At 41.2% G+C, this 12,290-nt stretch overlaps 1 protein-coding gene across 4 annotated transcripts in view; it reads right to left on the bottom strand.

Annotated features, from left to right (window-relative positions):
- Positions 1–12,290, bottom strand: part of LRRC1 (leucine rich repeat containing 1) — a 104,209-nt gene that overhangs the window by 33,279 nt on the left and 58,640 nt on the right. For all 4 annotated transcript variants that reach the window (XM_075049312.1, XM_075049313.1, XM_075049314.1 and 1 more), the window contains exons 10-12: positions 11,799–11,882; positions 1,572–1,687; positions 486–658 (exon numbers count right to left, since the gene is read on the bottom strand). In XM_075049312.1, the coding sequence (XP_074905413.1) occupies positions 486–658; positions 1,572–1,687; positions 11,799–11,882 (373 nt within the window). The remainder of the gene's footprint in view (positions 1–485; positions 659–1,571; positions 1,688–11,798; positions 11,883–12,290) is intronic.

Here is a 12,290-nt window from a genome sequence, read left to right as displayed (position 1 = left end):
ATAAAGTTACTGTACAGCATCTTTGCTTGAAAGAAAATTAGCTTGCGAAAAAGTAAAATGTCTACCGCTCCTTACTAGCTATGCAATTATTTTTCTGGTAAAGAGATCGTAGCTGGAAAGCCACCAATTTTCACTACATATATATGTATTTAAGATGTATAATCAATGTACACAAATATGGACACCACTACTTGGCCCACTGGCAAGCCTCAGAATAACGATACGATTAAGTCTTCTTCCAGGTCAGTAATTTATTTATTGTAGCTGGTGTCACTGTGTTTTCAATAACACTCACAGCCATGTTTTTCAAAGTCTTCTGAAAACTACTATGATTACAAAAAAAAAAAAAAGTTTAAAAGTGAATATTCAACCAGAACTTTGCTCGTTAGAGCTTATGCATGTTTTACAAACACTTATGGAACAGACAACACAGTAAACGAAGTAGTACTTCTATATGTAATGAAAAACTGACTCTAGGCACCTACCTTGGTGACCAGGCTCAGAAGGCATTTGAGGAAGTAATACACATGTTAAAATCTTTTCTCCTGTTTCAGGGTCTGTGTCAGTCTGAAATGTCAGCAAAGGTTGGGACTGGTTATCAGACAACCACAAAGCCTTCAGCTTTAAGGTAGTCAGTGAAAGGGGAAGATACGTCAGCCTAGTTCAAAAAAGAAAAGTAAAAAAGTCAGGGCAATCTCTTGGAGACTTAATAAATGGTCATGAAGTCAACTCCTAAGTGTATATCCCTAGGTTGGAATAAATAGGATTGAGATTAATGCTTCTAACAGAAGGCATTGCAGTGGTCATCAACTCCAACTACTCCATTCTTTACAAAAGAATCTGCAACTTTATACCGTAATTCTCTGTAGCTGTGAATAACATATAAAACAATGCTGAGCTTTTTCTACTGCAGTAGAATGCCCTGGAAGGCAGTCAGCTGCTTCTGCTTTGGAGCCTTATATATACACAATCGCCAGAACAGAAATATGTAAGTGCCTATGAGGCAATTATATTGCATAGATGAGATGCCATTTGATTTTTCTCTCCCCACCCCCATTTCACTTCCTACTAAGCAATGGAACTAATTTGCTGGTTTATGCTTCAATCCACTCCTTTTTGCATTTTGATGTCTGAAGCATATCAACTAAGATTCATGAGAAGCTGCAAGATCAAAGTGGCATTATTTGTTACTTGTACTGTATCTCTAAGATAAGACACTCAATATTAGTGTTACTTGACATTAAGGCTGGTAGTTTCAGCTGAAGCACTACCAAATTGCCTAGATTCTCAGTGTTAATTCAGAAATATAAAAATCCAGAGGTTTTTCTTTTTTTTTTAAATCCTGTCTTTTCCTCAGGGTCAAAGCAATCGAGAAAATGTACTCATGACAATACACAATTTATGCTACTTTGGGCCAAAGGGGAAGACTACTTTGACAATTTTATCAGTAACGCTAACACAGAAGTCATAATTGTTTTTTTGTTACTGCATTCTTAGACATATAATCTTTTGATGTTAGAAAGAATTAAATAAATCCAGCAAAAGAATGTGACAATACAAAAATCTCTTACCTGTTTCCAGCAACATCCAGGACATGAAGTTCAGTGGCTTGTGAAATTTCAGAGGGAATTCGAGATAATCTATTGTCACGTACAGAAAAGACGTTAAGACTGCAGCACCCCCCAATCTATATTAGAGGGGAAAAAAAAAAAAAACAAAAACAAAGTCTGGTTTTGTTGCAGTATGACAGTATAAACAAAGGCATGCAGTATGGGTCACGTAATATGTCACAGAGCATTCACGTTACGATGCCTGCCAGACACGTCACCCGGAGGTACAGACTGCAAACAAGTGTTAGCTTAAAAGAAGTCTGACCTGAAGCAAGCCTGTTGGAGCAGTTTCTTGAACATTTGTATCTGCGAATAACGTGTACCTCTACAAATAGGTACCTTTTAGAGCCTTTCATGCCAGGAAGAGATCAGTAACCACACAGATGCCACTTTGTAGACAGCCCTCACAAAAAATACTAGCTTTATCTTTCAACTTTTTCTAGCTCTATGTTTTACATGTTAATTCTTTCTTTCCCCATGGTAACTTCAGATACAAGCGAGTGCGACTGGGCTTTAGGCAAGGCAAAATGCTAAATACACCAATCAACTCCCAACATTTATTGAGTCCACAAAGAGTAATGAAGAGTTCACAAAAAGCAGATGACTTTATGAGTAACATCTTTGATGCCCTGTTTTAATAGAAGCATCTAATTTCAAGATGATTCCCATATGAACTGGGCAATTTAGTCTAATATCCTCTGTCTCTACCAATTTAATCAAATGTAAGTATCTGCATTCCCAAGCTAATTTTGGGGTACAAAAGATGGGATTTTTCAGTTTTACCCTTAAAATATCTGTATTGTGCATCAAAGGTACATGTTTTCAGAAAAATAAACCCTCTACATTTGATTTAAAAAAAACCACATTCCACCTTTTTGTTCCAGATGGCAATTACTACTCCTATAAACACCAAGATTATTAGTTTTAGCAACCTGAAAGCTGGTTCAAGTAACTCTTTGTTCCTATTCACAAAGGAAACTTACCTTTGTTTGCTTATCATATGGAGCTTCAAAAAGCACTGCTGTTTGTTTGCCAGTTCCAAAACTCACCATGAGAAGGGAAAAAAAAAAGTTTCTTCTCTTACTCCAGGTATTAGAGGCAAAATATCCCAATGCCTTTTGAAGCTTTCAAGTTAAGCGGACTTAGAACCTAACTATAGACAGCAAACCTACTGAAAGGTCTTAGTTCAAAAATTAGAGGACTTCTATAGTCACACACATGCAAGAAGGTTCTTCTGTCACAATATAGCCAACATGTCACTACACCTTGGTCAGGAGTCCCCAGATCTGAGCTGAAATTATGTGTTCTAGTTAACTGTCAGTTCTGTCTTTGCAAAATCCACAATTCAGTCCAAACCCAAGTTTGAGATTACAGACAAAGACCACAAATGCTTTTCCACTAGTCAAAGTAAAAATCATGTTGATTTAACCTATACTATTTACCAAGGAAAAAGCCATTTTTTAAAGGATGCAACTCTGACTTCGAAAATAAAACAAACAAATGGAATATTTATACCCCACTCATCTTCCTTTGTACCATAAATATGTTTTAATGGCAGAAAGCAGCAATCAGCTGCTCGGGGCTTCTGATTCACAAGCTATTTACAGTGCAAAGTTACAGCATAACATTCTGACAAAACAAAATCTGGGATGGTTTCCCCTCAAATCACTGCACTCTAAGATGCAGCTATTTCACAAGAGTATCAGCTTTCCCAGCCCTGCATGCACACTAGGAGTAGCAACCTTGTTAGCCATCTCAGCTCGTGAATCAAAGTCCTTAGAAACCAGCACTCAAATAGCAAGCAAACATTTCTTAGTGCAACAATTCTGCTATTCACTTTACAGTGTGTATAGATTCTTAAATAATGTGCCTTGACGCATTCACAGAATACAGTGCCATATAGAAAAAAAATAAAATGTATATATATACACAAACACTAAGTGTCTGATTGGTGTATCTAACACGAAGAGCTGTGAAAAGCAAGAGATACAATTAGTGAATGTTGATGAGCTGGCAACTGATGCCCTAACTGTACACAAAGTGTTCACTTTTCCATGAATGAATTTTGCGTTATTCAGTCTTGGAGCATGGAGATCCAAACAGTTTAGCCAAACAAACAACATAAAGCCATGCAGCCCTGATGAGACCAAAACTTCTATACTTTTGACAATGGAAAAATGCAGCAGTGGAACCAGCCAGCCTGAGTCATCATGCATTTAAAGCAGTTTAATGAAAGGTAACAGTAGAACCGTGGACTGAATAATACTTACAGGGTTATCAATTTACCTGACCCATAATTTTCCAAGCGGCTAACAATTAAGAAAATACAAGAGATGTTCAATTTATTTTTTTTTATCCATACTGGAGAATTGCATGCCAACAAATGGAGACAGAACATACATTCTTCTACTGCCAAAGAGGGTTAGAACTCCTAGGTTATTTTAACTTCAGTTATTTTAACTTTGCTCTATCAGTCAATAGGCAATTGTTCGAAGGTTTTGTTTCATTCAGAGGTAGCGAAGACCCTTTTTCTTTTTTTTTTTTAATAGGGTAGTGGGGGGAGATAACAGACACTGAATTTTTTTATGAAACTGTTTTTAGAAAATGAAGGCAGCATCTTACAAGCAGCATCAGGTGAGATTTCACAGAGAAAAAAGACAAGCTGACAGTTTAAAAAAAACTAAAATCTTTGTCATTTCAAAAAAAGATCACACCCATCCAGCAGTACAGAAAGACACCAGGTCTAACGTTTGAAAACCTAAACACGAAGTGGTACCACTGAGGCAAAGTGCACACACTAAATGGCATGCTGAAAGGAAAACATCATTGTGACCACCATGAAGTAATACGGTATCAGAACGTCGCTGGTTTGGCTGAGAGTCATTAACTGACAAAGAGCCATGCTTTCCAAGGGTTTGATCACATGCTTAAAACAGACTTTGCCAAACCACCACATAGGCACCAAGTACACAGTTGAGACCACAAGCCCATTTAACAGTTAAGCACATAGTTTATTTTGAGCACAGACTTCAATTAATGGGGACAAGCATGTGCTTAGTTCTAGGCACATGAGTAACTGTTCCAAAGACTGGAGCCTTAAAGAAGTCCTCACGTTCTTCTGCAGTGAGCTAGACATCAGGAAAAGGCCTCAAAGGAGTTGTGCATGTCTAAGTCATATTCTTGGGAATTATTTCATTCTAGCAACTTTTAGAGTTATTCACTTGTCTCATCCCATCACCTCCAAAGAACAGTCGGCCCAGATAAAAAACAAAACCAAAGCCACAGAAACAAAACCCACACACCAGGCAGAAATTGATCATTACTACGAAGTGCTAATTTTGAGATCACTGACTTTACAGTACTGTAAAGTTTGAACAAAACTGCTCATTTGCATTCAGGTGGACTTGCTTCAGGGGATGAGCGTCACTAGGACCCCTTTGGGTTCCACACAAAACTCTACCCCTATGGAGGATTTTTTTTATCTTTTCTTCTATCTCAGTCTGAGGCTCATCTTTCTAACAGCTTCCTTGTTCTGGAAAAGATGCACGGCTTGGGCATACATAGAGAGGATGTCAGTTTGGCTGCTCGAACTCCCCTCTACATTCTGATCATGACCAGCATTCACCACTTCAGCCTCCTGCTTTTTTGGCATCCACATACCCACTGCCAGTCCATCTTAAACAGTCCTCCAGAACTGTAAGTCTTATCACATCACTTCTCTGCTGATGTTTCTGATGAATCCTCTTCTCTACTGCTGAGACACTGTTGTTTTGACACCTGCATCAGTTGCGTATTTTTGATCACTCAACTTTTACTGCGCTTCTCTGTTACAATACCCTGGTGGCTGCTATTTGATTTTTCTTGCTGTTGATGCCTTTGCAGCTTTCTGGAGATAAACCCAAGAAGAGTGTACAGATTCATCCCTCTCTTCCCATTTAGATCCCTCCCCAAAACTCCCATTCACTTCCTCTCTTGAGCCCAGCCATCATTTACAGTCGTTCATCACCACAGACCAAATTCCACTGATTACAATGGCGCATCCTCACGCTGTTGGTGCTCTAAAGCCAAAACACAAATTAAAGGTGGGAAGCTTAGAAGACCTTCAAGTTATGTTAGTTGAATAACACCTTTTCATGTCAGCGACTGTTAACTTCTTAAAAGCTATGAATCAATTCTGCTGTCCTTTACCAGTTAGCATCTTTCACACAGGTATAAGCAATTGTATTGGGTTTGTGTGGCAAGGTTTTGGTAGTGGGGGGGCTGCAGGGCTGGCTTCTGTGAGAAGCTGCTGGAAGCTTCCCCCATGTCCAACAGAGCCAATGCCAGCCGGCTCCAAGACGGACCTGCCGCTGGCCAAGGCCAAGCCCATCAGCGACAGCGGTAGCACCGCTGGGAGAACAGACTGAAGAAGGGGGAAAAAACTGCTCAAAGGCAGCCAGAGAGAGGAGTGAGAATATGTGAGAGGAACAGCCCTGCAGACCCCCAGGTCAGTGCAGAAGGAGGAGGAGATGCTCCAGGCGCCGGAGCAGAGATTCCCCTGCAGCCCGTGGGGAAGACCATGGTGAGGCAGGCTGTCCCCCTGCAGCCCAGGGAGGTCCACGGGGGAGCAGATCTCCACCTGCAGCCCAGGGAGGACGCCACGCCAGAGCAGGCGGATGCCCAAAGGAGGCTGTGACCCTGTGGGAAGCCCACGCTGGAGCAGGCTCCTGGCAGGACCTGTGGCCCCGTGGAGAGAGGAGCCCACGCTGGAGCAGGTTTGCGGCAGGACTTGCGACCCCACGGGGGACCCACACTGGAGCAGTCTGTGCCTCAAGGACTGCAGCCCACGGGAGGGACCCACGCTGGAGCAGTTCATGAAGAACTGCAGCCCGTGGGAAGGACCCACATTGGAGAAGTTTGTGAAGGACTGTCTCCCGTGGGAGGGACCCCACAGTGGAGCAGGGGAAGAGTGTGGTATCCCCCTGCGCCGCTGGGGGGTAGGGGTAGAGAATCCAGGAGTGAAGTTGTGCCCGGGAAGAAGGGAGGGGTGGAGGGAAGGTGTTCTGAGATTCTGTTTTATTTCTCATTACCCTACTCTGGTTGATTGGTAATAAATTGAGTTAATTTTCCCCAAGTTGAGTCTGGTTTGCCCGTGACGGTAATTGGTGAGTAATCCCTCCCTGTCCTCATCTCGACCCATGAGCCTTTCGTTATATTTTCTCTCCTCTGTCCAGCTGAGGAGGGGAGTGACAGAGCAGCTTCGGTGGGCACCTGGTGTTCAGCCAGGGTCAACCCATCACAGCAATGCAAAAAAATACGACATTATGACAACTACTACAATGATTATTCTTTAGCATGTGACTATTTAAAGTCCAGTGACACATCTCTTTTACTCAACTCTCAATACAGCTGTCAGCATGAAGAAATCTCTCTAGGCTGATACAACTTGGATAAATACATTGGGAATTTAAACAGAGTTCCTATCTTGCTGTAAAATCTTTTCCAGGGTGTCATAACCAAAATTTTGTTTGGATTCAAAGTAAATAAAGTCAGAATTTTCCTTGGCCCCGGATACAATAGATTAATTCTTTAATTGCAAGCACAGAATACATTTAGAGGTGGAAGAAACTGCCCAGTTCACTATTATTAGCTATTATTATTAACTTTAAATTGGCTAGGAAAATCTTCTGCAAACTCACTTCAACACCCCCTGCACCACTTGTGAATAGTATGGGAGGAACACAGCAATATTGCTTCTCTGCCCTCTAACTCAAGACAAGTTTTCCTGCATTTTTCCTTAGGGCCTTTTGTCCCTTTGAGACACACAAACACATACTTTTACACAAATGAGGGAAGGGACAGGACATTGGAAGTTAAAACCAGAAACAACAAAGTGGCCCCAACTTGCTTAAAAAAAAAAGATAAGAAAAATGTAAAAAGCACAGTTACTGAAGAAAAAAAAAAAAAAACAAAAACAAAAACAAACCAAACAAAAACCCTGCAGTTTTACCTACTGTAGTAATAATTCTCAGCCACGATACACCTCAGAGCCAGGAAGGACACATTACCAGATCTCTGCAGGTTGTAGAGACTCATTAACAAAAGCACATGAACTGGAAAACATTCCAAGGAGGTTATTTATGCAAGTGCCAAAATCAACACACCAGTTTCACCATCATTCCAGTGCCAGGGTGGGATTTCAATACCCAAGAGTCACCAGGCAGGTCTTTCAAGTCGAAGGGGAAAAACATTTGTAACTATGAACAGGTTTAGACATTCTCAGTTCTTGCCGAAGTTTGTTTCGCCACTCAGTTTAGCGAGAGAGGGATCAAGCTGCGAGATACTGAAGATGAAATCTGTCAGTGACTCAAGTCTTGGTCAGACATTCAGCTGTTTGACGTTTTACCTTATAATATATTGGCACCAGATACAGAAGAACCTTTGAACCAGGAAACTCTGAAGCAATATTTGCATACAAGCTTCTCAATAATCTCAAGTCAAGAAATCTTAGACCAAAAGGTAGAGACTGGTTTTACAAGCGTGCATTGCAACAATCTGGCAATGTAATGGTTTGACAGGCTGACCCAAAATCCAGTGCTACTGAACTGCTAACAAAAAAGCCTCAAAAACCCAACAACCACCAAAAAACCCCGCACACCACCACAAAAAGGCTAGAACTCAGATTATCTCGCCAGGTTATATAGAGCAGGCACATAATTTCTGCCATCATATCTATAAAAGCTCTCTGCTACAGAACTAATTTTGGAGGGAAGGACAGAGACATCAGCAAGTAGATATGATATTTGTTACATGTACTCTCCTCCCTGGTAGAGTCCCATTTTTTCCTGTACACATTACCAAACTATGTCTTTGTCCCTCTCCAACAGACACCAGTAAAGGCCTGTCCCATACCCATTTCTTATAAGGATGAAGAACACAAATGCACAGTTGTTCTAGCACTCTGTAAGGCAGAGAAAGAACGAGAAAAGGCGGGAAGGAAAAGAAGGAAAGGAAAAGAGGGGAAGATACTGAGCAAGAATATCTGCAGTGCATACTCTACTTCTGCCTCTGCTTCTGTGAAGGGGGAATCAGTGTACAAGTACTAATACTGATTGATGTGCAAAGGTCTGAGACCCCAATCTTCACCATACTATCTCAGGAGACATCTTAAGCAACTCACAGCAGGCAGGGGTCCTGAAAATGACTGCTGTCAGAAGCTTGTGCCCAGCTTTAAATATTAATTAGTCAGTTTGAGATGAAAATAAATTAAAAAGATGGTATGCTTTCTCACTGTCAAGCAGAACCTTCCAACAGACAGAAAAAGGGTGACACATTTTTCAGTTTTCCTTAGGTGCTCTACCAATGCATTTTGGGTGGGTTTTTTTCCAAGTCAGTAAAGATAAGAAGGAAAATGGAAGTTGAACATTTCATTAAGACACAAAATTTTTGCCATTATCAGCACACCTGAAGCTGCTCGTATGGATGCTTTCTGCAACAGCAAACAGCACTCATTATACCTGTGCACTCTGTTTACGCAGAACATTTTTCTTTTAGAGCTATGAAATGTGACTCTTCACTGAATTCCTCTGAATTTTAACCAAAAAACTTATACTTCAGAAATAGTGGTGTTTGGTTTAAAGCAAAAAGCTACTGGTTAAGAAAAATACTACACAAAGAAAATGCAGCTCCAGGAACAAAGAAAACATGAGCAGAGAGCAGTAGATTTCTTTCTGTTTTCAAAACTAGCATTTCAGCGCTCTTAGAAGGCAATCTAAAAACTTTGAGGGAAAAGTATTTTATTGCACAGCCTAAGCACAAGGAATTGAAACTGAAACTTGAAACACTGAAACTGAAAAGTCTTGTTAGCTAGACGGTAGGTTCTGCAATACATGCATATTAACAGTATTTTTGAGACAAACCACTGCATCAGTTGTTTATGCTTTCTATTTGTTACCATTACCAGCTTGGAATTCAAACCCACTAATCTAGAGGGTCTATATGACCCTCCAGTTGGAGGAGGACTGACTTCCTTTAAAAATAAAAAATAAAAGAATTTTTAAAATCCACAGAGCAAAACATACTTTAATGAAACATTCTGGAAATCTTACATTAAACGTAATTTCGAAGTGTTTGCTCTACTGAGAAAGATACATAGGTGTGGAGACCTTTACAGGGGGAAAAAAAAAAAAGAAAATCTATTTCAAAGGAGTGATACCAAGGGGCTCTGTTTCTTCTGTTTCTCTGCCAAGCTCCCTGGGAATCACCCTCTCCCATCTTTATTTCCTGGACTTTCTAGAACTCCCCAGCTCACGTCATTCCAGATACCTCATTCCAGATTTCCTCATCACCCACCTTCTCCAAACGCGGTCATCCTTGACTTTATCCCACCCCTTGTGCTGGTGTCCCCTCCCCTCTCCCTCATGTGCACTAACATTCTCCACACACGTTCTTGTTCTTCACTTCACTCCCAAACAGACACACTCCATATTCACCCTGCTTTACCTGCGTCTGAAGCCGAGTCTTTTCTCAACTGCTCCTGTCCCTGCTCCTTCCAAGCCACACTGCTTGCCCTCCTGCACCATCTCCAATACCATGAAATTCATTAACTAAGAAAAGTGTTTATACACTATGTAAGCTACTAGTGGCCAATCTGGAAATAAAGTGTATCAGTAAAACCTTACACACTATAACAAACTCAGAGCAGTTCTGCTTAAAGGTGGACTAGACACAAAATTGTACAAGTCTCACCTACAGATAGTTTAAGACACCTGCATAATGTATTAAATTAAGTTCTTCGTAAAGACACGGCAAGTTTTCTGCTGAATGAGCACAAGATCAAAATTGCCATCACATCCCAACCAGGAAACATGGTTTTCCCAAGGTCCTGCCTCTTGCTAGCATTCGTGCAACCCATCTGGGTAAATCCTCTGCAATTTTCTGTTCAGAACCAGCAGCACCTCTGCTGAGGAGACACTGTCTGCTAGAGGAGCTACAGTATTCACATCTTCTCTTCCCTCCCTCATCTTCCCCCCGGTCAAACATACATGTACAAGCCAATCTGTAAAAGAGAATAAGGGCTATTGTGGAGCCCTGATTAGGTGACCGACCTGTGGCAGCTCAGACCTGGGCTATTGGAGTTGCAGCTGCCAGTGCCACAGCAGCATCCTCTGCCCCTGCTTGATCCATCTTCTTCAGACCATTGGCTCTCCCCCATCTCCCAGGTCCCAGCCACTTTACTTCCTCCTCACACCTCCTCCTCAAGCTGTCCAAGCTCTGTAAGTAAGCGGGCCTGAGCAGAAGTATGTGCTCACTAGCCAGACCTGATACTCCTCTCAACTCCCATCCACCAGCTGCCACCTGAGTACGTACCCCTCCTGCTCCTGAAGTGACTCAAAGTGGTGAACAAAAGCTACGACCTCAGCGTCACATGTTAGAAACAGATAGAAAAATTAAGGGGGAGAATCACTTAAGACAAAAGTTACAGAGAAACAGTAGTACAAACAGAACTAACTTGCAGTCTCGTGCTCCAGTCACAGGATGCGGCTTCTGCCGACCTCCTTCCAGAATTTACCACTGACCTAAACTTGTAGGGTCTTCCTTATATTTAGTTTCACAACAGAAATTCTAGCCTCATTTCATCCCATATACTGTTACAACAGACAAGAAGTCCTAGTGATCACAGCTTTAAGATTTCAGGTATCAGTGATCTTGATCACGTCAGGTCATCACATTTAAAGGCTAAAGTAGTCCCAAGATCTCCAAAACCAAAAAGACTCCGAATCATTTTTCAGAATATGAAACCTTCCTTTTGCTATTGCTCACAAGAGGCAAGGAAGACTTCAGCAGTATTTTTATACTACACGCAGAAGACGCATATTGATGTTTAAATGCATTCACTCTACCAGAACTCCCAGACTTCAAACAGTGCTGGACCCGACACCCATATGGGGAATTACTAGTTACAAGCTAATTAGATCCAAGCCTTCTTGTTCAACTGCAAAGACATTCTGCACTTCCAAGCCACCAAATCACCACAGCTGCTGTTCAGATTTATGCTGTTCAGATTTAATGGACAAGTTTCTGGTTGTGATTGGTCTGGGAAGAATACCCAGTGGATCAAAGCTGCCTGCTACTTCTTGCAGACATTTGAAATCAAGAGTTTTCTGTTTGTATAATCGCATCTGTGAGAGTTAATTGCACGAAACTTACCTCTTTGGGCAAAGATGTTAATTTGTTTCTATCGGCATTCAAATTGTTCAGCTTCTTTAGTTTTCCAATGCTCTTCGGCAACGACTGTGCCAACAAAAACAAAATAATATGCAAACAGAATTTGTAAATTCACAGAGTCAGAACAAAACTTATCTCACTTTAAAAATGAATTAATAGACTGATCTATTTTCAAAACTGGAGTGTAGCTAACCCTCATTACTACCAGGCCTTCCAAAGCAGATCCAAGGTTTTATCTTGCAGAAGAAATGTCCAAGAATGTCAGTTTCTAATACAAATTCATTCATGAGTTATCTCTGCACTAAGATAACAGATGCACAACAGCTGAGTACAGAAGCATGTATGCAGAATGTCCATATTATCTAATTTTAGGCTCCCTAAATAGCTAATTGAGAGGCAAGCTTCTAACTTAGGTGCTGTGAACTGACTTCTGGAGAGGCATCTTTCCAAAAGGGTTAAGCTCCTAACTCAACC

This window comes from Buteo buteo, chromosome 17 (genome assembly GCF_964188355.1).
Source record: "Buteo buteo chromosome 17, bButBut1.hap1.1, whole genome shotgun sequence".
NCBI lineage: Eukaryota > Metazoa > Chordata > Aves > Accipitriformes > Accipitridae > Buteo > Buteo buteo.
Note: the sequence above shows the minus strand (reverse complement) of the source record. Positions and strands in the feature narration are given on the sequence as shown.